We start from the raw sequence: 27,395 nt of genomic DNA, 5'->3' as shown, positions 1-27,395 counted from the left end.
GAACCTATAAATACACAAGCAGATAAATTTCCAAAAGGAATACATGTACTGTAATTCAGTAACCACAATGCAAGCGTACATGTAACTAAGCCCCATTAAATTCAGTTGGAGTAGACACAAGACTGCCATTCATTTTACAGTTAGTTGAAGTGTGCCTATGCTTGTGGAAGTTAAAAGGAAACATCTCCTAAGATCATACTTCTGGGGTTTGGGTGGAACTATAGAGCAAGGCAAGAAATCCCACTCGCTGAGCATAATGGTTAAAAGCACCATCCTAGGCTAGTCTACTCAGAAGTAAGTCCCACTAAGTTTATAAGATCAGGCTAGTGCAGTGGCTCATCTAGTTCAGCATCCTGTTCTCGTGGTGGTCAGTGGAGCTTCCTCCCAAGTATGGGTGTACCGGATTGAAAGCACTGATCCGAATCTCACAGCCCTAACTCCAATATTGGAAAATAATAAAAATTGATATACCTTTTATCGTAGGATTGTAATGTACGTGAAGCGCCCTGAGCATGCGAACGTGCAACGCATGTATATACATATACTGCTTCTTGGGAGAAAAGCAATGACAAACCTAGACAGCATCTTAAAAAGCAGAGACATCACCTTGCCAACAAAGGTCCGTATAGTGAAAGCTATGGTTTTCCCAGTAGTTATGTATGGAAGTGAGAGCCAGACCATAAAGAAGGCTGATCGGCGAAGAATTGATGCTTTTGAATTATGGTGCTGGAGGAAATTCTTGAGAGTCCCATGGACTGCAAGAAGATCAAACCTCTCCATTCTTAAGGAAATCAGCCCTGAGTGCTCACTGGAAGGACAGATCCTGAAGCTGAGGCTCCAATACTTCGGCCACCTCATGAGAAGAGAAGACTCCCTGGAAAAGACCCTGACGTTGGGAAAGCTTGAGGGCACAAGATATATTACTTTGAAAGCAAGTGGGGCGGATCTACAAAACAACAAAACCTTAGCAGGATATTTAGCTCCCTTCCCCGCTCTTAACCCTGAATATCTAGGTCTTCGCCGCCCGCAGCCGCCAGTGTATCAAAAAAACCTATCTGCAAATTCCGCAGCAAACTGAAGCTGAGCATCACGTATGACCCAAATCCCCCACACTTATATAAGGGCCTGGGCTCTTTTACAGCACATGGGTCTCATCACCTAAACCACGCTGCATCGCCAGGAGCAGCAGGGAAATGAATCCACAGCACGGTACTTGCTTCCTCCGAAGCAGCATCGTGACCACAGTAAAGATGGCCGCTGCACCTTCAGCCCCTGCCGGCTACCTTTTTTTCCTCCCCACCCCTTTTCCCGTCACGTGAGGTGTCACGGCTCATTCTTTCCCCCCGCCGGTTACGGCAACTCTGTGGGGCCAATCGGGGTCGGTTTTTTTTTTTGTTTCGTTTCGTTGCTTCTGTTCCAGGGCTGTGTAGGCGAGGGGCTGCTTGGATGCCCTTTGGCTAACGGCCCCGGAGAGAGAGAGAGAGAGGAACCGAGACCAAAGCGGTCGGAGTGGATACCCGGGACCCAAGAAGCCGCCTCCCCGTTGGCCTCAGGGTGAGAACCGGAGAGAGTGCTGGTCTGGGCCTTCCCTTCCCCTCAGAAGGAGGCGGTGGCGGGGGGGGGCGCGGGAATGGGGAGGAAGCTGCGAAATTAGCGCACACACCTCCCACCGCCGAGCAGATGCCCGAGTCCAACCGCCGTTGCGCCTGGTTCCCTCAGCATTGGCGGGGGGGGGGGCTTTATTCCCGCCCCATCTTTGAACCCCCTTCCTCATAAATAACGGTCCCTCAGCCCACACAGGTTCCTATCAAATCGTTGCCTCAGCCCGCCTCCCCGGCCGTTGCCGTTATTCCTCGCCCCCACCCCCGTCGCCGAGGCCTTTGTTACTGTCATGTCAAATCCCCCCCCTCCAAAAAAAATACCCATTGAACCTGTTGGCTTACTGCGCTTTTCTCGGTTTCTGACCAGAGTCTCTCCACCACCACCCTTCCCCACCTCTCAGTTCGGCTATGGCTGTAATTTCTATGCTCAAGAGGCCTTTACATGCTATATATTACATGCTATGTGCTGAAGGTTCTTGTCAAAGCACCCAGCTTGCCACGTTGAGGAAATGGGTGCTGAATTGGGTAGACCTCTGCTCCGATCCTGCCTTGGGCTCTCCTGAACTGTTACTACAGAGTTTGCCTTATGAACCTGTTACACTCCTTGCCCTCAGGCCGTTAAACATTGCAAACCACGTCTTTGGTGCGCCTTAAGAGCCCTGCAGGATCAGGCCAAAGGCCCATCTCATCCAGCTTCCTCTTCTCAAAGGAGTCATCATGAGAAGCCTGTAAGCGGGATCGGTGCACCGCAGCACTTTCCACACTTATGGAATCCCAGCAACTGGTGTTGGGAGCCGAGGGTCAGACACTCCTCTGTTGCCTGAAGATTTGGGTAACAACTTTCAGCAGTGCTTTTATGCCAAAAGCTGATTTCTGCATGTGCCAGCAGTTCCACTGGCTTTTCCCAAAACAGGTGTCCTCCAGATGTTTCCGATGTAGAGTGCTTCAACCTGACACACTCATCCACAGGTGCACAAGGCTTACAGGGATTAATGTTGGTTCTTTGGGCTTTCTTCAGTGGTTGAAGGGATTGGCCCTGGATTCTTGGCCTTTGCTATCAAAGTCGGACCACACGTACCTCATCTATGCTGTCCTTTGTTCTCATCTTGTTCCACCTGTTAAGATTCTCAGTAGGGGTTGAGCCCTTTTACAGAAGTGTGAACATGCTGACGTTCATGTCATAATTGTTCCCACCTTTCTGTATGGCAGCAAAATATCTCTTGCTACATTGCAACATATGCAGCGTGGTTAGTTGTATTCTGATTTCTAAACTCCCACCACATATACTTATTCACCCTTGTGAGATTTGCAATAAACCATATGCTTAAGTAGGCAGATTCCCTGTCTTGTTTTTGGATCTGCTTGCCATGTAGCCTAGGATAAAAGCAAGCGTTAGAAACCAAGTAGTCTCTGCTTTGTTGTAGTTATATTTAGATAGGCACAAACACAATCTATTTTTCTTTAGGATGGTTTAAATTTAGCAACTGCCATCTGATTGCATATTTTGCTCCTTCAAGAGTACATTTGTTTAATTATAGTTCCATTCTTGTAAAAATCAGAACTGGGGACTTAAAAATTTGGCATTTACGAAGCCTCCTAAGTTTAAGTATATGGAAGATATCTGACATTTACTTACTGAGCTCACATTACGGAATAGATGGGTACAGATTAGATATGTCATAGGTAATAAATATTTAATTATGTAATATGCCTAATGCTGTTTTCTGTTCTTTTTTTCCCTCCCCCCTTTACAGCTCGAAAGCAGTTGTCATGCTGTCTTATGTACAAAAGTTCCACTGTTTAGGGATACTGTTACGTAAAGTGAACAGTGCTGCAGTGTAGTGATATTAAAACGTTGCAAGCAAACAACAAAATGAGCAAGCGATCAAGCAGTGACATTCCTGTAGGAAGGTTAGTGAAAGCTGTAGAGTTGAATTTGTGCTTGTAGAAGCAGATAGAAGATTGACTCTTGTAGGTATTTTTATCTCTGTTTATTGCAATATTTTAAAAAACTGTTATCTAGCCTAATGTGTTCCCTTACTTGAGGGAAAGATGGGGCCTTGCCTCCTTTTCACAGATATTTGGATAATGAAAGAAACAATAGAAATGTATTCTTCAGTTTGCAGCACAGGTAAACATTTGGTAGTTAGAGCCCATACTTGCAAGCAGACAAGTGGAATTTTGGTGTTTTGTGGGGCTACACCTCATTGGCCTAAGCCAACATGGGCAATGGTCTGGGCGTTGGAGTCCCACAACATCTGGAGGGCTCTGTGTTGGCTGTTTCTGCCTTAAATGTTAAGGAATCCTTAATATGAATCTGTATTGGTGAATGTAAAATGCATACAGGTTGGAACTGTTAATTTTGTTTGATTGGCTTTGGAGAAGTCTCATTATTTGAGAATGGAGAATGCTGATATGGCCTGCATTGTCTTCCATCAGAAAACTGGGGTCTTCAAAAGTGTGCTTTGTTCTTGGCCAGTGGTGGCTAAGCTTTTTTGGCCCAAGGGCCACTTTCACCCTTGGCTGCCCTTCTGGGAGCCACATTCTAAAGTTGGGTATGGTCAAAAAGGTGTGGCCATTCCACAGTCTCCTGCACACTGTTCCCCCACACAGCAAAGGACACAGGCAGTCAGGCACATAGCCCCTTCTCCTTTACTTGTATGTGCATAGCAGTTAAGGAGGAGAGGTTAATCACCCCTGTTCTTGCCTGTTAGAAAGATATGTCTTTAAAATAAATTACCCAGAGCTAGGCACTCATTTGGAATAATTAGTACTATTTAATTTAGATGGTTGTAGATGCTTCATGAATCTTGAAGCAAGAATCTAAGGTGTGGGGTGAAGCTGAGGGAAGAGAGACACAGAACCCTCATTTTTTTAAAATGTAGGTCAGAATGTGAGACTTGCTCACCTGCAGGCTCTCTTTGCTCCCTGTATGCTTAATATTTGTGAAATTGGTCTCTTTACCATCTGCCTCCAATATGGTTGCCCTGGGTTGGCATAAATTGGCCACATTTGCACAAACAAATTTCTGTTTAATAAGGCTTTGATATCTTGGTGCAAAGATATGTAAAAGTTTCATGCACCCACATTCAGCTCCTGTGCTTTCACTTTGCTTTGCCCTTCACACACGAAGCTATGGTTAACTCTAGCTTCCTTTTGCATCTGAACTGGGAACTATGGTTAATGGCTTCCAAACAAGCCAAGATATGAAAGCCAACTTTAAACCTTGGTTTATATCATGGTTTGTTTGAAAGCCATTAATTAATTATGTTTTTTATCATTGCATCAAAACCAGAAACTGTGGATAACTGGCTATGTGGCTTGTTTCTCTACTCACATGGAGCAAGCAGTAAAGCAGGTGTATGCAAATTTTAATTCCAATGTTAAATCATCGGGGGCATCTTATACACAATGGCTGTGCTGCACATCCACCGTTACATAGACTTGAAACGCATTCTCTACCAACAGTGGAAGACTTCAATTTACTGTGGATCAAAACCCATGTTGTGTTTCTTTTTACTACTGATGGGGTAATTCAGGTTGTTTTATCTCATATTAGGATGAGCACGACAGCATTCCCATCTCCGGCTGCCGAAATGGCAGAAATGAATCGAATTCAATATGAAATGGAGTATACTGAAGGGATCAATCAGAGAATGAGAGTTCCGGAAAAGCTCAAGGTTGCTCCACCAAATGCTGACCTTGAACACAGTGCTCATGAAGGGGGGATTCCAAATGCCAGTGTAACAATGCAGGTTCCAGAGCGGATTGTAGTGGCAGGTATGTTTGCCTTCAGGTGGACAGAAGTGATAAAGCAGCATGCTCTCAGACTTCACACCCATTCAATTTATTTTTACATATGAATTTGAGTGTGATTTGCTTAAGACCAGCCAGTGAATTCATACTTCATATGGGATTTGAGCTTGATTTTACCCAGCTCCAGCAGTCTACCCATCGAGCCATTTTGAATAATTTATTAGTAAAATGTTCTTGATCTTAATATTAACTTACAGGTAATAGTGAAGACATTCCACTCTCCAGGCCGCCAGATCTAGATCTTCTCCAGTCAACTCCATTCAAGTCTCTGTCACTGAAAACACCTCCCCGTGTTATTTCACTCAGTGAACGACCACTAGATTTCCTGGACTTAGAGCGAGCCCCTACTCAGACTCCTCAAAATGAAGAGGCTAGTATTCTTTATGCCTTTCATTTCATTATGTTTTGTTTCAATATTATATTTAATAAGTCAAAAGAGAAGTCAAATATTTATTGCTTTATACTCCAGTTCAGACCAGTACTATAAAATAGGTTACTGCTTTGTAGAATACAGTATATTATTTTAATACTCCCTGTTGAAAGCAAAGATACCCCCAGAGCACTTTTTTGTGTGGTGCTTACTTAGTTGTATTTTTGGTACCAGGCTGCTTAGACATAATTTGGGCTATCTTGATTGCTTTTATCTGGCTTATAAGACTTAATGCCTTTTGGTCTTCAGGTTTTTATGATAATTTGGATTTGCATCCTAATCATTTGTATTTTATTATTGTGTAATCTGGCATAAGAATTTTAGTGGAAGGGCTGTATATGTTCCCATCTTTCCTGATGTTCTGTGCTTGCTGGGGCTGATGAGAGCTGGGAATCCTACAATGTCTAGAGACCCAATGGTTCTCTATTTCTGTCTTAAACCAAACTTAATTTCAAAAGCTGTTGGTAAACTTAATTTTTCCTCATTTTAAAATGAGGAAAAATTGGCAATTTTTCCTCATTTTAAAAATTGGGGACATGCAAGAGAGGGGAGTCTTTGTTCTCCTTACTTTCCAAAATATCAGGCAAAATGTCACCATCCAGGAAGACTGTTTTTATTCATTTTCTGCTTTACTAAAAATGAAAATGGTTCAGTTGTTGATATTAGGTAAAGCTGGATACTGATGCCATAGCAGTGGTGAAAGACGTATCCCCCCCACTTTGTTTTGCAGGTTCGCTCAGTTGGGAGACTGAAAAGAGAACGCTCCATGAGTGAAAACGCAAATCGTCAAAATGGTCAATTGATGAGAAATGAGTCAATGTGAGTAGAGGGGTTATTGGTGCATGCAACATTTGTAGAAAAAGCTTCTTCATGTGTTCCTTACCAGTTCATGCATAGGTTATGCCTTTCAACTGATTATCTTCTTTATAAAGAGAAGTTACTTAATCTTACACAGCTACAACTGACTTTCCAAATATTTTTTGTTCTGTTTGTTGAAATAATAACTAACTATTAATGAAGTAAATTTTGTGTGATTGTTCTCAAAACATTTTTTCAGCTGCAGAAAACAGCATTTGCTAAATGTCTTCATATAGCAGCATTTGGTATCCCCCCCCCCAGTATATATGTATATAGGGACATGGGTGGCGCTGTGGGTTAAACCACAGAGCCTAGGACTTGCCTATCAGAAGATCAACGGTTCGAATTCCCGTGATGGGATCAGCTCCCGTTGCTCGGTCCCTGCTCCTGCCAACCTAGCAGTTCGAAAGCACGTCAAAGTGCAAGTAGTTAAATAGGTACCGCTCCAGCAGGAAGGTAAACGGCATTTCCGTGCATTGCTCTGGTTCACCAGAAGCGGCTTAGTCATGCTGGCCACATGACCTCGGCCAGTAAAGCGAGATGAGTGCCGCAACCCCAGAGTCAGGCATAACCGAACCTAATGGTCAAGGGTCCTTTTACCTTTACCTTATATATGTACATATTGCTAAAATCTTGTTCTTAATTTAAAAACAAACAAACAAATGCATCACTGGATCAGCTTAAAATGTGTTAACTTTGGCTGCAGTCCTATACCTCCCTACCTTGGGGGTAAGACCCTATTAACTCAGTGGGGCTTGCTCGTGTGTAGATATGAATAGGATTGCATTGTTAAACAGCCAACTTAACTGTGTGTTTATCATAATGGTTCAACACATCTTTGGAAGTCTCCTGGTACATATTAAGCTAGAGGTTGATACCCTCCAGTCATGTTTAGAGTAGACCAGTTGAATTTAATGAACTTCACTAAAATGACAGGTGGATATCACCCAAAATCAAATAGGACAAGCTATGACAAGCTATATATCAGACTGTATATCTTCACATGAAATGCATCATTTTCTGTTCCTTTTTTAACTAGCACTTTTTGTGTGTGTAATTCTTCTGGATAAGTGAAAATGTTCTTTAACACTTTGTATGATAATTTTTAATAGTTCCTTCTTTTTCTGCATTGAATCCAGACTAAAGTGACACTTGAGCTCCATTGAAACAGAGGGCAATTTAGTCATGACAGATATAAGTTCCTTTAATTTCAGTGGGGGTGGCGCTGTGGGTTAAACCACAGAGCCTAGGACTTGCCAATCAGAAGGTCAGCGGTTTGAATCCCTGTGACGGGGTGAGCTCTTGTTGTTTGGTCCCAGCTCCTGCCCACCTAATGCAATGCAGGTAGATAAATAGGTACCACTCTGGCGGGAAGGTAAACGGTGTTTCTGTGCACTGCTCTGGTTCGCCAGAAGCGGCTTAGTCATGCTGGCCACATGACCCGGAAGCTGTATGCCGGCTCCCTTGGCCAATAAAGCGAGATGAGCGCCACAACCCCAGGTCACGACTGGACCTAATGGTCAGGAGTCCCTTTACCTTTACTTTTAAAGTGTCACTAACTTAGTCTGGATCCAGAACTCTCTTTATAGGATAAAGAAAGTTTGTTTCTAAAATACATTTATAGTGGATTTGTGTGAAGGGAAGTATTTCAAATTGTTATTGGATCTACTTGAATCTTCTGCTGCCTGCATGCTTAGAATTAATTACCGTATTTTTCGTCCCATAGGGCGCACTGGCCCATAGGACGCACCTAGTTTTTTGGGGGGGAAATAAGGGAATTATTTCCACCCCCCAGGCGCGGGGCTGGGGCGGAGGAAACCCAAGCTTCCCCCAACCCCAGCCCCCAGAACAGGCTGCTATCCGCAAGCGGTGGGAGAGCTGTGTGACTTTGCGCAGCTCTCCCACTGCTTGCGGAGAGCTGCGCAAAGCCCGAAGCCTGGGGGCGCTGAGCTCAGTGCCCCCCAGGCTTCTGGGTGCAGGCAGCTCTCCGCAAAGCGGTGGGAGAGCTGCGCGACTTCACTCAGCTCTCCCACTGCTTGCAGAGAGCTTCCTGAAGCCTGGAGAGCGAGAGGGGTCGGTGCGCACCGACCCCTCTCGCTCTCCAGGCTTCAGTGAAAGCATGCATTCACCCCATAGGACGTACACACCTTTCCCCTTCATTTTTGGAGGGGAAAAGGTGCGTCCTATAGGGCGAAAAATACAGTACATCGTCTTTGTTTATGCAATGCAAAGGACATAGTGGGTCTTTATTACAAACTTATAAATGCTGATTTATTAAGACTATGGGGTGATCAGTATCTTTTAATTAAGATTCTTGTAGTGAGGTAAACACTTCATTTTGCTTCCAGCTATGAGCCTGAAGAAAGAAATCACTTTCCCCTACTGTTTTCCTGCTTGTCCCCTGTTGGCAGGAGAGGAAAGTGGGGAGATGGAAATAGCTAGAACAACAACTCCTTGTCTCCTCTGTAGTTGAAGTTATATGCTATCACAAGGCTGACTAGGAGTTCAAGGTCTCACAGAAGGGTTTCTAGCTATCTGTAGGTCACTGTTGGAGCTGCTGTTGTGAGGCCTTTTTGTGAGGTTGGTGCTGTGATGACTCATTCAAAGGGTAAGTGGTCGTTGGATATAAACTATGTCCTCCAAGTGTCAAGCTAAGGTATATGACCTTTCCTGAATCTATCTGCAGCCAATCCCACTTGCATTTGAAAAGGGTAGGATGATATTCTAGTGCTGCAGTGGTGAGTTTTACATGGAGTTTTAAGGGTGTTGCTTGATGTGGTATACTGATAGCATTGCCTTCTCAGTTCTGAGTTTCCAGGCTGTTGCCTCCAGTTTTCATTTTCAATTTGTTTCCTGTTTTTCTACAAAAAAAGAAATTGTGGCCAAAGAAGCTAACAGTGTATAAATAGTCATCCTTTCAAGTGCTGTTGTGCAGCATTTTGGCAAACACGTGTTTTTCTTTCTTTTGGAGGGTGCATATGCATGTTAGTAGTTGGAACTGTGGCCATGCATGGCAAGTGAAATTGCACAGGGTAGCTTCCACATTCTAGCATAGGAACTGTGACATGACATTCTAGTATGTTTGTTGCAACAATGAGAAAATTCTGTGCCAAACCTTACCATGTCTAGAAGAGGAATTGGCTTGGTTCCTTTTCCTCATCTGCCTTCTTGGAACAATATATGTTGTCATTTCTGCACTTGCCATACAACTGTATGTAGTGGCTTTCCTGATAACCTTTTGAGCATACACAGATTCTCAAATGCTTTTGAGGACTAGTAATAACTAGGCACAAGAAGTGATAACCAGTAATGATGATTGCCTTAATGACCTTCCAATTATTTAGAAAGTTGCTCCCTCTTTAAGATATTAACAACTGTGATTAGTGGAGTCACAGTCTTGAAACTGTCCTGAGAGTTAAAATGCCAAGGTACCAGTCACCCTTCACAGCTAAAGATGAAATGTAAGCTTGACCACTAATTATAACCATTCACTTTTAAATATATCAAGTGTGTACTTAATGCATTGCCATCTAAGAGACTTGTCTATATTGTCTGATTTGATATTTTTTAAATATTCTGTATGCTTGGTTCCACCTGTAATTAAGACACAAATTAACGGAATATGAAAATTTTTCAGTATTGTAATGAATTTGGGAGCATATTTTTGCTTAGTTTTTAACTATAAAATTTGAGTACAAATTTTAGGGATAAACAGTGGTTGGTGGAGAGGACAAGGTTGTATGTTTCTGGCATACTAATCCTACGTGAGCGTAGTAGAAATATGTGTGTGCAAAATCGAACACATATCAGCTGAACCATGTGGTTGGTTTGTGGATTGACTGCACTGTTCAGACCTATGCACTTTGGATTTTATGCATGCAAATTTTAGGCCAGTGCAAGGATATCAGGTGGCCCCAGAGGCCAGATAGGTATCATAATCAGGGTGGAAAAATATGACAATGCATAACTTCTATTTGCAAATATATTCTTTCTACATAAGTGGCTTAGCCAGTGTGTTTTTTTTCCTGGGGGGGTACGCATAAACCTAAACATTTTGTGAATCTAAGTTTGGCCTCATTGAGGGGGCAGTATTTCAGTATGAGTAGGAAAATGAGAGTACCCCTAAACATTTTTTTAGAAAAAAAGCACTGGTATAAGCAATATTATTAGTTGTAGAAATACTGTAGGGAAGTTTGCCTTCTTTAAGTTATTGTTCCTCTGTCTCTCCCTATTGATAGTTAAAAGCTGAGGCTTCTTAGACCACTAACTTGATACAGGGAATAAAGGAAGGGGAGAGACATAAATTTTTTAATAAACCCTTCTTGTGCTAGTCTTGAAGCTTCTTGCTTGAACTTGCTGGAGGAAGTGACTGTATATCATAGCTAATGAGAAACTGTTGTCAGATTTTAAGCTGAATATGATTTTGTACATGTTCCTGAATTTCCCACAATTATTTATGGGTTTATGTTACTCGTGATGTCATTATGAATGTTGTCTGTTATTTCCCCTTTGCCATTTTGTAAATAGTTTCATCCCCAAATTTGTAAATAAGAGTTTGATCCCTAATATGCATCTTATCACACAACCTGGGGAAAGCTCACCAGAGTGCATTCTTTGCATGCAGAAGGTCCCATTTCAGCTCCTATCCTCTCAAGGTAGTGTTAGGAAATATTCCAGTCTCAAATCCTGGACAGATGCTTCCAGGATGCTTCCAGGATTTTTGAGTGTATCTTAGCTTTGATTTCGGTTTTTAGCACCACATTTTCTCAGACATTATATACACAACTAGCCTTGCACAGAGTCCCTGAAGACAGTTTTTGTGGCGATAAAAGCAGTAAATGTAGTTCACGAGCAGATGGTAGATGAATCAGTCAGGTTTTTTTCTTTCAACGAACCTACTTGTAGTCGAATCCTATACATTATGAGGAAGTTCCATTGCAATCAATTAGCTCTTCTCCTTGGTAAGGTTTAGAGCAGTGGTTTTTAACCAGTGTGCTGTGACACCCTGGGGTGCCTTGAATGATGGTCAGAGGTGCCCTTGGGCAACACCGGCCTCTGTCTCCTTCCCTTCCCTTCCTCCTCTGATGCCGTCTCATGTCTCTGCCTCCCAAATAATAATAATATAATAATAATAATAATTTATTATTTATACCCCACCCATCTGGCTGGGCTTCCCCAGCCACTCTGGCCAGCTTCCAAAAAAATATTAAAATACTGTAATACATCAAACATTAAAAGCTTCCCTAAACAGGGCTGCCTTCAGATGTCAAGAGTCTGGTAGTTGTTGTTCTCTTTGACATCTGGTGGGAGGGTGTTCCACAGGGAGGGCGCCACTACCAAGAAGGCCCTCTGCCTGGTTCCCTGTAACTTAGCTTCTCACAGTGAGGGAACCGCCAGAAGGCCCTCGGTGCTGGACCTCAGTGTCCAGGTAAAACGATGGGGGTGGAGATGCTCCTTCCAGCATACTGGACCAAGGCCGTTTAGGGCTTTAAAGCTCAACACCAGCCCTTTAAATTGTGCTCAGGAACATACTGGGAGCCAATGTAGGTCTTTCAATGTAGGCTTGCACACCTGTTTTATTGCAGCAGCCCTGGCTCTAGGCTCTGCAGGCTCTGGGAGGCACCTCTCTTTGGGGCAGGGCAGGTCAAATACCAGGGACCGCAGCAGCAGCAGTCCAGAGAACTCACAAGGGGAGAGGAGAGGAGGCTGAGGGAACACTCCACAGGGGAAGGTGTTCAAAAAAGGGTGAGAGGGTCCAGTTCTGCAGGCAAGGGGTGACATAAATGGGCTTCTGAGCCCCATAGGGGTGCCACAGAAAGAATGTAGTTGGTTAAGGGAGCCGTGGACTCAAAAAGGTTGAAAATCTCTGGTGTAGAGGATTTCCTCTTCAGTCATAGAATCAGTCCCAGCAGGTCTTGACCACCATACAGTCATACCTCGGGTTGAAGTAGCTTCAGGATGAGTATTTTCGGGTTGTGCTCCGCGGCGACCCAGAAGTAACAAAGCGCATTACTTCCAGGTTTCGCCTCTTGCGCATGTGCAGATGCTCAAAATGATATCATGCATGGAAGCGACGAATTGCGACCCGCTCACGCACAGATGCGGGTTGCATTCGCTTGAGGATGCAAACGGGGCTCCGGAATGGATCCCATTCGAATCCAGAGATACCACTGTAGTTGGTTTTTTGGTATGTGAAGATAGCAAATAATAAAACAAATTTCAGCTTATATTAGCTGAAAAATATATTGTTAGGTATATTTCTTCTCAAGTGGGTAAGTGAGCCATTCATGAGAACGCGCTGCATCCCAGGCCACTCACGTTAATCACAGCAAATCCCCCTCTTCTCTGTGTCAGGTTCAGTATGACATCCTGATTCCCTAGTCATATTTTGTTTGTCTAGGTTCTCAGAAGCCGAAGTCAGTTAAATCAGTCACATGGCCATATTTTGGACAAATCACGTTTCATGGCCAACTCACTTATCAACCTGAGGTCCTATTCACAGTAAGAGACCCAATGTTCCATTTTAGGTAGTAGGCTTGCTGAGACAGGGACCTGTTCTCTCATATTTATTTATTTATTTATTTATTTAGTTAGTTAGTTAGTTAGTAAAACATCAGGATCATAGAACAATATTAATTTGTAGCCTTGTGTTTGCTAGAATAGTTGTTTTTGGTTTACTTGCAGAACTTCATATCCGAAAATCTGCATTTTACTGTTGCTGAAGTAACAAGGTACAAGAGGTTTGCAGTTCTAATGAGACTTCCTTGAAAGCAAGTTCCACTGAAAACTCTTTGAGGTTTCGTTTTATTTAAATACATTCAGGATTGTGAGAATAGCCTTTCTTATTTGTTGGTTGTGTAAAACATAAGTAATAATTGTCCATTTCAAGCACAACAGACATAGCCTCCCTGTGAGAATATAGGGTTATGTGTGAGGATATAATTACAATATATAACCTATATATAGTCATTTTTAAAGGTGCATTGAGTGTATTCATCAGAGCTATTTCTATATAATATATACGCACTGTACAGCAGGCTTGGCAGACAATTATATGGGGACACTACATGTGTATGGGTTTTTTTTTGAGGCCCAAACGTTTTTATTTCCAGGTTATCAGTACTGCTTTTTCTTTTCTCTTTCCACAAGCTCTGTATTTTTCTAACATTCAATAAGGATTTTTTAAAATTGTATTTTATATATAATTGTTTTGCTCTTAAACAGAGGATAGGCGTGAGTGCCTTTCAATCCCTTGATGGATTCCCTCTTAGTTCATCAGGTTCATTTCAAAATAATTATTTAAAATTTTGCTTGAAACCAAAGTGCTTGTTGGCTTGTACCCAGATTGTGTCATGAACTGATTATTCAGAAGGACTTAAAAGGCTATACCCGTAATGCTTCTCTTCCTGCTCTTAGTAAGGCAGAGTTCAGACTAAATGGTAAAATCTTGATTAATGTAGTTAAACCTCAAAATTAAAGAACAGTCTTAAATGTGGAAAGGGAGAAATGTTTCTTTTAAAACAAAAACAAAAAAGGTCAATACTACAAGCTTTGAAGATTTTGCTTAGTACTTTTGCCTATTCATATGCGTAATTTTCTGAAATCTGGTTGGGATCAATAGCTCTCTCAGAATTGACCTTTGAAAAATAAAAGTTTAATCAATATCCTGTTGAAGTGAATTGCAAAATTCCCATTTATATAGATGGTGCTGAATTGCACTTTCATTTGTCTTATAGGCAATGTGTGCTTTTGATGCAATTTTTTTGGTTAATCCTCAGCCTCTTGCTTTCAGGATAAGTGCTAAAAGAAATTTTTGCTTATTGGAATATTTGGGATATAAGAAGCCTTCACCAGTGTTTTTGCTATCTTGCATGTTTCTTTTGTAGTCCTATATTTGCATGTTTTTCACACAGCCCTGTATTTGCAAAAAACAATCAATCAAACTAGTATATTTATGTCACTCTTGTTTTATATAGGCTTCTGTTTTTCAGGATGTTTTCAACATACTCTCCTCCAGTCTCTGAGTAACTTGGATATATTTGAGGCTGTGATCTGCATTGTATGATTCTGGCATACAGTGAATCCAAATCTGTCTTTGCTATCTGCTAAAGAGTGCTGTTGTGTCCTGTGTTTTTAATATAGACCTGCTTATTATCATGCCTCTGGTTTTTAGTATTCTTTGATCACAATGAATCAAAGCCATTATCCTTGATATTTTGCCTCATATAAAGGGTTCCAAGAGTCAGTTCACAAGATACCCACTAACATTTCCTTGATGTGGTTTTTAACCTGTTGATGGGGAAGGAAGAAGAAAAAATGGGGGTCAGCTTTAATTTTTCAAAAAGGGTTGGTTGATGGATGATTTTTTTTCCTATCTGAAACCTGACACTAGTGTTTCTCTCTTCATTTGCTACACTTGCACAAGCAGTGTGACACCATCACCTCAACAGGTTCGTGTCTGTCCACCCCAAATGTTCTCTGAAGATGGATCTAATCTTTACTCTGCTCGGGGCATATTGTCGCTTATCCAGTCTTCTACCCGTAGGGCTTACCAGCAAGTCTTGGATGTGCTGGATGAAAATCGCAGGTGATTGGCCATCACTGATTCTGCCCAGTTTACTGCTTTTTACTTCCCTTTCATTTCCTAGTTAATTGGTTTTGGTTTGCTTAAATTACATGAAATAAAATTAACTCTTTTTTTTTTTTTTTTTTTTTGCTTTTGCTATTTGCGAATGACATTTCCAAACTTCACATTTCATGGAGCTTAGTTGTCTTATTTCTTTGGTCAAGAGTGAAACAACTAAACAGTGACTTAAAATGTCAGTCTCACTCATTGGAAATCCAAGAACAGAAGGGCAACAAAGTGCTACAAACATAGCTTCATATTCTAGACAAAGTTGATTGTTTAAATCCTCTTGCTTTCAGTGGGAGAATTTTTATTCTTTTTGAACGCAACTGAGAGTTTGAAATGTTTTAAACACAAATCCCAAAATGGCCTTAATAAACTAAAAATTCAAGGTCCACTAATATTGAGGGGAATCTAGATGAAAAGGCTTTTATTGACATTCATCTCAGCTGAGTCCTATCTGCAATTCCTCTGATTATTGTGATAAGAAAAACCTACATTGAAAGGCAAGTCATATAGTAGCTCTGGACAGAAACTGGAAAAAAATCTGTTCTTAAGATCTGCTGCATGGGGGAGAGACTCTTTCAAAAAAATACAGAGTCTTTGTTGTCAATCCACCAGTTAATTGGAGGTGGGTGTGCAAATATTTTTATACAATTTAAGTTGTAAGACTGCTTTACATATGAGCCAGGTATTTATTCATTTTTTGTTTCCTTTTCACACCAAAATAAGTTATTTTCTTATAAATTACATTTTTTAACCCAGTTGTGTCTGGACCCTCTCTTGTTTATGTAACTCTTATCAGACTACAGATCAGATGCCTGCTCCTCTGTCACATTCTGCTAGTGGAATATTTTTGTGTTAGTTTTTGAGAATCTTAGCCATACTAGAGAATATTACCCAAATAAATTTCTTTGTTTAGCAGCCATAGCCCCTGTGATCCTCTTAGAGGTGCTGGGGGTGCTGAGGACACCTGTGCAAATGAAAGGTTCACTTCCTTTGCCATAACTTGTTTTTACAATGTGAAGGGCCTAGGTTGGGGTTCAGATAACTGCAGAATCCTCAGTTTGCAGTTTCTTCCAAAGCCAGTTCAAAGGAGCTTTTAGTGGGGAAGCAAAGCCTTAAATCTCTTCCTCCTTCAAGTCTTTGTACTAATTTGAAACCAAGGGTGGTTGGAGGAAGCAAACCTAAACCTACTGCCTTAAAAGACTAATAATTGATTCTGTATGTTCAAACTTCTATGGTAGTAATCCTGATCTAAGAGTTTGTCAAGCTCCAGTACATGTGTGAAGCACCACCTTACCATGGGCTGCTCACTGTCAGGAGGAATTTTGTTTGTTTTTTATTTAATATTTTCTGCTTTAGAAATCTTGCAAGTAGAAAACCTTACACAAAGTAAAACAGTAATTTGGCATGCACCAGAAAGATATGCACACATAACTTCCCCAAATTTAAATAGAAAGTTTTAATATACTTTTTTCATTTTTATTGGGGGGAAACAAAAGCTTTCACTTTTATCCCATCAGTGAGTTCTCACATTTTATAAACTATTTAGCAGGTTTTTTCTTCATTTGTTATATTAATCGTAAGAACCTGAGTGTTATTGGAAACTCTCGTTGCAGTTGTTGCCAATGTTCATTTTCAAAATCTAGGATAACATTCTCTTTTTCTTCAGTTCTCAATAGACCTTTTTGTCAGATGAAACTTTTCTAACCTGCATGTATGAATGTGAAATTTGGAAAATGCATCACTTGCATGGCTGCAAAATAATGTCTTTTTTTAAAAAGCATTTCACACTATACTCTTTCTTTTATTGGCCTTGGTAGCATATTCTCACTGCTTAAAAGGTATGTTTTATTTAAGTGTAAGTACAATACTTATTTCAGTGATTGAGTTTTGGCTTTGTTCTTCTTCCTAAAGCTTCTGGTTTTAGTTCTGTTTTGGTTTTCTCTTTCAAAATATTTTTCTGGTTCCTTTTCCTACCAGTTTTGCATAACTATACCATGTTATACTATAATGAATTGAAATGCTGAGAATTTATCATTGCTATTAATACTATGGTAAAGTAACTCTTCACTGTTCCTCAATTCCCTGCCCCACCCCACTTCCTCATTCCCAATATGGGAATGCCTTGGTAAATACCAACACTTTAGAGTTAACTTGGTATGGTTCAAACTATCCCATGTGAGCAAGGTGCTGTGCATGAAAAACATTTTATAACCTGGATACTTAAGTTACACACAAGTATGTTATCATAGGGACATCAGTAAATATGCCCAGGTTAGTGAAAAAGTACTCACTAGACTGAACTATTCCTATTCATGTTGCCTATTATTTCTCTACCTTAGCTTGGATAATGAAAAGGGGTCAGATTATCTCTCATTTTTAAGAATCCTTTATTTTAGTGGCTAAGAAATTACAAAAAAGTATACTACCTGCAGCTTATGGGTGTTTATGTTTTACAGGCTGTAGCACAAGAGAGGACCCCTTTAATACATCTTAGGTTCTGTGTATTGGTTTGGATCCAGACTTAGTCATTCTTAGTCATGATTAATGTAAGTTTCCTTGGTTTCAGTCTGTGCATGACTGAACCTGAATCCAACCCATTGCATATTTTGTAAAATCTGACTCCATTTAATACCTAAAATAAGCATCATGTTGGTGATTCCTTGGCTCAGTGGTAAAGCATCTGCATACAGAAGGTTCCAGGTTCAATATTCAGTATCTTCCAGCAGGACTGGGAGAGACCCTTGTTTGAAGCCTGGGAGATCTACTGCCAGCCAGTGTAGTACTGCGCTAGATTGACCAACGGCCAAGTCTTAGTACTACACTGACAATTTTTTTTTTGTTAAACCTCTAAACTAAAGTGTGTGAAATCTGAAGTCTTACAAGCATATTTCCATTGCAGCAATGAAATTCAGCTTCTGGTCCTCCTCCCTTCTACTCTCCCCCACATGCCTCCCAAATGCTCTGGGTGATCTTCTAACTCTCTGGGGCACATTGGAGGGCTGCTGGGGGACACTTGAACACACATGGTTGGAGAGAACTCATTAAAATTTCATTTTGTAAGCAAAGAAGTCTTATTTTCTTTAGGGAATAAATACTGAATTTTGAACATGAAACTTCAAGTCAGTTAAGGCATATATTAATCTGGGACAAATTTGAGCAGCTGCATAGGGGCTTAAAGTCATAGTTGAATGTGCTACTTGAAGCATTACTATTTGCTATGAGGTTGTGGTCATTAGTATGTTAATGCAGAACAATATCATTCAGTCAATACGTCATTTCAAGATAAAATTTGGTCATAGCTCGGTTGTAGAGTGTAGCTTTCACATACCAAAGATTTCTGGTTCAGCTCCTAGCACACGGGTAAGGCAAACGAAGGCCCTGGGGCCAAATCCGGCCTAATCACCTTCTAAATCCAACCCGCAAACGGTCTGAGAATCAGCGTGTTTTTACATGAATAGAATGTGTCCTTTTATTTAAAATGCATCTCTGAGTTATTTGTGGGGCATAAGAATTCATTCATTTCCCCCCAAAAATATAGTCTGTCACCCCACAAGGTCCGAGAGACAGTGGACTGGCCCCCTGCTGAAAAAGTTTGCTGACCCCTGTCCTAGCATCTCCAGTTAAACTTTTTTTGGTTGCTGTAATTATGCTTCTTCCCATATATTAACAGCCAGTCAATAGCTATTGCAGACTAATGCTTTTGGGGTGGGTTAAATATATATCTGTGAAAAGTACTATGTGAGAGATGATAGTATGAGATGGAACCTTAGGGTGGAATTCAATGTCGCACACTTCCAGTCATTCTATTTGTGCATTGCAGCTTGCCAGATAGCATGACCCCCCTTGGGGCATGACCTTGGCAAGCAATGGTCATGTATATTTAGAATCTCCCTAAGTCTATAAAATATTAAACCTGGTAATGGAATGCCATCTATTTTTCCACTTATGTTGAGTATAATGCACTACAACTTACCCATGTTCTGATGTCATTACCTTGTGTTTCTCTGTACCCCACCTTTCTTTTCCATATCTGGCCATTGCTGGTAGACACTTGGTAACACTCAGTATAGGGAATTGAGACACAGGATGGACTGTGTCTCATGTTATGCAGAGAGTTGGAGGGAAGCTCTCAACTGGCCACCATTTCTTACAATGTGCAGTTCCAACTTAAGAAGAATGAACTCTGGTCTTGTTCAGATAGCAGCACACTGTTGATGTATGATGTATACAGTTATTGTATTTGGTTTTTACTAGAAGTGCAAAACCTTCAGTTGATCAGTAGCTGTGGTCTAAAAAAAGTCAGGTATGTAACAGGATTCTTCTGTTTTAACAGCAGTTTGTACCCCTGGTCTTGTCATTTCCAACAGAACATGGGGTATTTATGGCTTCTTGAGTGCCAATTTAAAAAGTATTCAAGTGAGTTGTCAAAACAAAATTTTTTTTCCTTCCAGTAGCACCTTAAAGACCAACTAAGTTAGTTCTTGGTATGAGCTTTCGTGTGCATGCACACTTCTTCAGATACCTGGTATCAGATACCTGGTATCTGAAGAAGTGTGCATGCACACGAAAGCTCATACCAAGAACTAACTTAGTTGGTCTTTAAGGTGCTACTGGAAGGAAAAAAAATTTTGTTTTGACTATGGCAGACCAACACGGCTACCTATCTGCAAGTGAGTTGTGAACAGGATTTTTTGTTTATTCTTTCATTGTGGGAACATATTTTTCATCCCTCGTGATTGTAGAGAAATAGCGATGACAAGTTTCTTTGGAAAAACATAGACAATACAGGAGAATTAAGTCGAAATTGTGGTGGTTGCAGAAATAACCTTTTCCATGGGTCAACTCAGGGCAGTAAGTTACTGTACCCCTGTTGTTACAGTTGTTTTCCTTCCTCCTACATTTTTTCTGAGTTCCAGTCATTTTGTCTATACAAATTATAGAAACACTCCATCTCAGACACAAAACAAAATTAAACAACTCTATAAAGATAAACTGTGTGAACAACACACATAAAAATAAACTGCAGCCATTCTGCCCCAGAGTATATTTTTAAAAATGTGAGTCCCATTGAACAAAATGTGACTTATTTTAAGACTACATATTCAGCAGATCAGGCTGTAAGTAACTAAAATCAAGGACTGCTAGTTACTAGGCAAAATAATGTTTCTCTAAGAGCTGGGAAATAAATGTACATGCTGTTAAGTTAATAGTTGTACAATTTGAAACACACTGCAGAACTCAGATTGTTTGAGGCTATAGAATAGGAATGCAAGATAACCTATATGGACTCAGCCGATTATCTTGTTGAGAAACTAGTCCCTAAGTAGTAGGAAGTGCACAAAAATAAATATGGTGCATGATTATAATTTATTGTGCAGATTCTTCCTCATTGATATCTTTCTTTTAGGAAAACAGTTTTTTAACTCAAAATAGTCTTAATCCAGTTTTCAGGGGAAATGTGTAGGCTTAAAAACTGTTAGAGCAGGGAGAGAAGAGGAAGTGGCAGTTTTGTTGCTTGAGTAGATGTTCATCACTCAACTTTAGTTATCACCCAGTAGTCTTACATAATATAACATTTTTTAAAAAAACAAGTTATTGGGAAAAATAATTTTAGACCCTAGCAGCTGTGGAATAAACAGCCACAGTGTTCTGTTATGATTTATGGTCACTTTAGGCCCCCTTTGACAAATCTTTAGTTGTGGTTATGCACACTGAATTGTTGCATGGAAAACATCAGTTTAGCTTCTAACATGATTGCACCTTGACCGTACTTTAGATGGGTGAAAATGTTCTATATAGTTTTAAAACTATATAATCACATAAAATACCTGCATGGGCTACTTGTATGCTACTGCATCACCTTCAGGGTTCTTAAAGCCCTGAACAGCTTCAGTCAAGAATACTGTAAGGACAGCATGAGCTCTTATATTCCAGCTCAGTTACTGAGATCACATGGAGAAGCATTGCATCCCATGTTCAGAAGCTTTGTGAGCAGTTGCATGCTGTGGAATACTCTTCCAGCAGTGATTTGGTAGTGTCCTTGCTGCTAATTTCCAGGTGTCTCTTGAAGGACTTTATATGTCCACAGGCCTCGTCACTTTCCAAAGTGAGCCAGTCATTTTTATGATGATTTTACGTGGTATTTTAAGTTTTTGTGTATTTTGTTGTACACCACCTAATTATTTTATATGAGAGAACAGTAGATCAGTATTTTAAGAAACAAATAATGTGTAAGCGTTCCAACATTTCTTCACAGATTTTGTATCTGGAAAAGCAACAAGCAAATAGTTAAGTTCCCTTCGCACATTGATAATTAGTATTTATAAAATGGAATATATTGAAAACATAACCAGGGTTTATATTTGTAGTATTTCAGTATAACAGAAGAATTTTTTTTAACAATTTTTGTCTCTGGTTTTTTATTCTGCTTCTTTTCTCTGTCTTTCCTGTTTTCTTCTTCTGTCTTGTGTCTCCTATCTACAAAACTTGCCCTAGGCCAGTGTTACGTGGTGGGTCTGCTGCTGCCACTTCCTCTAATCCTCATCATGACGCCAGGTAAATTTGCACTTAGTTAGCCATTCTAGTCTATATTCAGCTTTCTGAAAACCTGAGACTAGCTTGCTCCTGAACTTTACTTGAAAGTAAACCCCTCTGAGTTCAGCAGAGCTTGCTTCCTGCTATTAATTGATATATAATCGTTTTTATCAAACAGGCTGTGATTATGTATACTAATCTAACTGCTGGTTTCTATATTAATTTTAAAACCCTTTCACTGACATTCTTTTTCATTGTACTATGCCTGCTGATTCTATGCCTGCTGAATCTTAGAATCAAAGTATTTGATTCATTTCCCATTGATTTTAGCATTCAATATAAGACCCAAGTTCAGGTTCGAAATCTGTTTTAAAATAACTAAAAATCTGGTGAACACTCCAACAAATTTTGCAGTACATAACTCATCACAGAATTAAAGAGAGAGAAAGGGTGAGATTCACCTGTCATCTGTCAACAGAAGGATGGAGCAAGCTTGTTTTCTCCTGCTCCGGGGACTAGGAGCCAAACCAATGGCTTCAAGTTACAAGAAGGGAGATTCCAGCTAAATATCGTAGAAATTTCTAACAGTAAGAGCTGTTCAACAGTGGAACAGACTCCCGTGAGAGGTGGCGGACTCTCCTTCATTGGAGATTTTTAAGCAGAAGTTGGATGGATCCAGTTGAGGTTCTTGCATTGTAGGGGTTTGGACTAGATGGCCCTTGGGATCCCTTCCAGCTCTGCAATTCTATGATTCTATAAGCCCTGAACAAAGACTTCTGCTTGAGCAATGGTTCTTCCCCCCCTTAATTGGCTCTGAGTGGATCAGGAGAACCCATGGAACAACAAATGGGGGGACAAGGGGAGGAATTCATTTTGACTGGCAAGCTGAAATGCTTGCACAGACGGAATGATTGGAAGAGCATCATGTTGAATTCCACCCCAAGTAGTTTTTCAAATAGAAATTTAAAGTTAAATCAAAAAGTTGTTAAATAATGCCAATGGTGGTGCAGACTGCTTTCCTTCTCCCTCCTTTCCTATGTTCCTTTTACTAAGTCTACTTGGATCTCATTGTATACAACTAAAATATTATTCTCTTTATGCATTTAAAAAGTTTTGTTTTCTCCCTCTCCAGTCCCTGGTGTGGACATAGGACTGTAAAACTGTTTAACTTGTTTCACTATTGACAGAAATAGGAAAAAATATTTTTTTGCTATTCAACCTTAGAAAATTGATTTGGACTTTGAAGAAACAGGTTTGGCAATATTTGGTTTTTAAAATATGCCCAACATGGTTTACAGAAGGAGAATGGAGCGCATTTAATATAAAAGTTTCCTGCTGGTTTACAGAAAGGAAATAATTTACAATCTTATTGTGTAAAGGATTATGCAGGGCTCCCCTGTGCATTTAGAGAACTGTATGTCTGAGGGTAATGAAACCTAGTGCCCAAATATAACTTGCAGTTTTTAAGCTTTTTCATATAGGAGTTCAGTGGAGAAAGAAAAAGAGAGAATAAAAGCTTGTGGTACCTAGGGCAGAACTAGTACTTTGCAAGAATAACCCCTGGAGGCAGGGGAACCTTTGTAAAGTAAAAAGGAGTTGGTTCATTTATCTTTCCTCATATCCCTTTCCAGACCATCAGTGTGCCACAAACTGTTAGCATAAGTAGGTATAATATTTTTTAATGGATATTGTAAAGGTTTTGAGTAGCTTTTGTCTGCAGAACATCACAAGTCCTTCTGTAATTAAGGCTGCAGTCCTGTTTCCACTTTCCTGGAACTTTGTCCCATTGAACTCAGTTGGACCTAGATGTTTATAGGATTGCATTGTAAGGCATTCTTTGCACAGACTATAAACTGATAGGCATTCAGAGATGGTCTTTGTATGCATCTTTCTGCGTTTTGGAGACATTTAAGTTTTTGAGTCATCTTCAAGGGCTGCTCCACATAGATTGCATTGCAGCAACCCAATCTGCAAATAACCAGAGCATGGAGTACTGTTCAGAAGGGGCCATAGTTGGTGGGCCAGCCAGAGGTGGGAAAAGGCACTCCTAGCCACCTGAGCTTTTAGTAGCAGTGTTGAATCCAAGCAGACCCCCAAGCTGTGGACCTGCTCCTTCCAAGGGAGTGCAACCCCATACAGAACAGGCTGTCTTGCCACCTACTGGACATGAGAACACGGGACACATAATTCCTCTGTCATTTTAGGCTTCAGCTTCAATTTATTTGGGAAATTTGGGAAACTTGATTGAAACTCCTGAAATTTATCAGGAATCCCAGGGCCGGTGATGTACTCGACATTATGAAAAGCACTTTATACATAAAAACTGACAATATTTGATCATAGCTCCGTCAGTACAGCATGAGACTCTTAATCTCAGGGGCATGGGTCTGAGCCCCACATTGATCAAAAGATTCTTGCTTTGCAGGGGGTTGGAATAGATGATCCTTGTGGTCCCTTCCAAATACAGTTCTACATTTAGATGGAAATGGCTAGAGAGAATTCAGCCAAGGTTATGTTTCTTTAAATAGAAAATCTATGTATGTAGGAAAATAGTCAAGAAAGCACTTAAAAATGGTTGGTTCCCCCCCTTTCATCTAAAGAACAGTTAATTGTATATTTTGAATGGAATCCAAATATGCCCAGATGTATACTATGGTCACTCCTATATGCACCTGAGAGGATCTACTTATTTCCTTTCCCATTTGTAGCCCCTCAACCTGCATTGCATACAGCTATGGAAAGGCCTCTGAATTTCAGCAGTTGCTTTTCAGAGGGCACAGGGATAATGGAGAAATTGAAATGACCCCATGTGTGCACAAAAGACCAGCCGTGTGCAGTTAAATGTGTGCCATTTGAGGCATATTTTTGGTTGTTTTTTATCTCATAGATATACCCTTTCAAATATGGATACAACATTTGAGGGAACACCAGAAGATGTCACTGTTGTGGATGCTGTTTCTTTAAGACGACAGGTAATTAAAATGCTTCAACTGTTATAGTGGATGTTTGTATGCCTCTTGCCAGTCTAGTCAATGCAGAATGTAATAAGATAAAGGGGGACAAAATTAAATTTGGAAGTCTGAATACCACAACTTTTTCTGTGGCATGATGATACAATTTCTTTTCTTTGAATGTTAATATGTCTATGAATAAAACTTTGTGCATTCTCAACTCAGAAACATACTAATAATATATAGGAACTAAATAGTGCATACATGATTGATGGGAGAGGAATTGAGAAAGAAGAACCTACATGAATGGAAAATATCCAGGGGTGAGGTGTGGCTGCAGTCAATGTGTTTAAGGTTTAGTTTAATGGTAAACAAACAAACAAACCATGCAGAATGGAATCTGTTCGGTTTTGTATGTTCTGTATCTTATTTTTCTGTTAGGTTTCTATTCTCTTTTACTGGTTTTAAGCAGCTGAATTGATTTGCTTGCTTTACATACTTGTTTTGGTTGTATTGTGATTTATTTATACTATATTGATATTTGGGCCTATTTGCATATCATAGTAAATCATAAACCACGGCTGAGTGTGAATGAGTAAGGTGCCAGCGCATGCTGCTTAGATGCTCCTGTTTTGTTCTGTCCTAGCTGGATACCTATCAAAGTTGGCACACAGACTCTCCACCTCTAAAATGAGAGATCCAGCCCACACATTTTTTGCATTTAAAAAGGATGAGATGTAGAGTGGAAGGACAAAAATCAGAAATGGAAACTGAAATGAATAAAAAATCCCAGTGAATTTGCCAGAAGTAGGGATTTCTAAACCCAGCATTGATATAGGTATAAAGAGCCAGGGTTTTGAGGCTGGAATTCATGTGTGTGGCATCAATGTACAGAAATATTCTACTGTATTAACAAGAACTGCAGACTTCCATTACTAAGTCCCCCATGTGAGCAGACTTTTGGGGTGAGAAGTGATACAAATCTGAAGTACATGTACATGAACGAGAAAAGTCTTGAAATAATTAGTAAACTTATAGTAAGCACTAAAATTGAAATGCATTTCCTTTTTCTTTTTTAGATAATTAAACTTAATCGTCGTCTACAACTTCTGGAAGAAGAAAACAAAGAGCGTGCTAAACGAGAAATGATCATGTACTCAATTACTGTAGCTTTCTGGCTACTAAATAGTTGGCTTTGGTTTCGGCGCTAGAAATGGTCACAGTACTTCAGAAGATTTGTCAGTGGAGAAACATATAGAGAATTTGCAAAGTCCTTTGTTTCATTCTCTGAATTGTATGGTGATTTAGGATCCATGCACTGGATATTTCTGACACAGTAAACAGCTGTAACATAACTTTACAATGTTAAAGGGATGCCTGGATGATTGTGTATATATTTTCAGAATTGTTGTATCATCCTATTATCTTCCTTTTGCATGACATGTACATTTGCATTGAATTATTTTGCAAAGGGAATTGCCTCCAGATAACAAAGGTGTACTGCAGACAGTTCTCTCTTGTGTAGAAAGAAACAACTGGGTTTTGGAATTACCTGCAAAATGGCCTAACTTATGGTTTCTCATTGTTATTCCATAATTAAATGTAGCACCTTTATAGTTCACCTTATTGCACTTGTTTTATTTTAGCCAAATTTCAGGTAGTAGAGCAGCAGATTAAAAAGCATCCTGAGTATCTCTCATTCAAGCACATGTACATATTGACTAAAATACATTCTTTGCTAAAATAAGTCAGCAGATTATCCAGAGGTGTGTGTAAGATGTATTTGAGCTTTAATTTTGCAATGTTTTTTCTAAAAAAAAAGATAGTTTTTAAGCAAATCTGTCCATGAGTGATCTTAAGATTATGGAACAAAGTACCAATGTAATGTATTTAATAAAAGTCAGCCCAAAGCAGTATTTAATTTCTTATTTTTCCAATTAACTGTACCTTTTGCCCTTTGGATGTGTGGAGCATACAAAAAAGCTTTTATATCTCTCAGTCTAGATCAATATACTGCATCTAAAATCACCACTCCCATTATTGATTGCATTTTTTTGCTTGCTCGTAGATTTCTATTCAGTTCAGCCATTTGCACAACTCTTATTTTCTTACATTAATATACACTTTGTGTTGGATTTTAAAATATATGTCTTCTTTGGGCAAATAAAAAATGGACATGAAAAGTATTTATTTGGGGGTGGGGTGGAATTAAGCCCTGCTCCTAAATACTTTTATGAGTAAAAGCTAGGTGAGCTGAGTGCTGAAATCTTTAAGAATGGTGTATGCTAATTTGCTTAAATATCAGTGTGATAGGCACAAATGGACTTCTGGATAGCCACTTTGCACAATGCACTGCTTCTTGTCTTCCCATATCCCCCATGTCCTTCAAAATCAGATCTGAAGAGTTGGGGAGTAGGCAAATGTGTGTGTGATAGGCTGCAGGAGGAAGGAAATGAAGTCTTCTTGCATAAGTGGAAATCCTGTGCATCACTGGATTTCACCCTTAGTTTCCAAATTGAAAGTGGAAGGCACCAAAAGACATCAGGCAGAACTGTGTTTGGAGTTATCCC

The 27,395-nt window shown here is 40.1% G+C and overlaps 1 protein-coding gene across 7 annotated transcripts; it reads left to right on the top strand.

Moving 5' to 3' along the window:
* The first annotated feature begins 1,325 nt into the window (after window positions 1-1,325).
* On the top strand, window positions 1,326-26,741 carry MFF (mitochondrial fission factor). 7 transcript variants are annotated; one of them, XM_081910559.1, is made up of 10 exons: window positions 1,326-1,554; window positions 2,620-2,675; window positions 3,356-3,512; window positions 5,161-5,381; window positions 5,615-5,787; window positions 6,578-6,666; window positions 15,134-15,292; window positions 21,836-21,895; window positions 24,762-24,846; window positions 25,905-26,741. In XM_081910559.1, exons 3-10 carry the CDS (start codon window positions 3,475-3,477, stop codon window positions 26,034-26,036), a joined length of 957 nt encoding a protein of 318 aa, XP_081766685.1. In that variant the 5' UTR covers window positions 1,326-1,554; window positions 2,620-2,675; window positions 3,356-3,474; the 3' UTR covers window positions 26,037-26,741. The 7 variants fall into 7 exon arrangements, with proteins under 7 accessions (XP_081766685.1, XP_081766684.1, XP_081766683.1 ...); XM_081910558.1 differs by having other exon boundaries at window positions 2,571-2,675; XM_081910557.1 differs by lacking the exon at window positions 2,620-2,675.
* The last annotated feature ends 654 nt before the right edge of the window (window positions 26,742-27,395 follow it).

This window comes from Podarcis melisellensis (assembly GCF_964234715.1).
Source record: "Podarcis melisellensis genome assembly, chromosome: 5".
Taxonomy (NCBI): domain Eukaryota; kingdom Metazoa; phylum Chordata; class Lepidosauria; order Squamata; family Lacertidae; genus Podarcis; species Podarcis melisellensis.
Note: the sequence above shows the minus strand (reverse complement) of the source record. Positions and strands in the feature narration are given on the sequence as shown.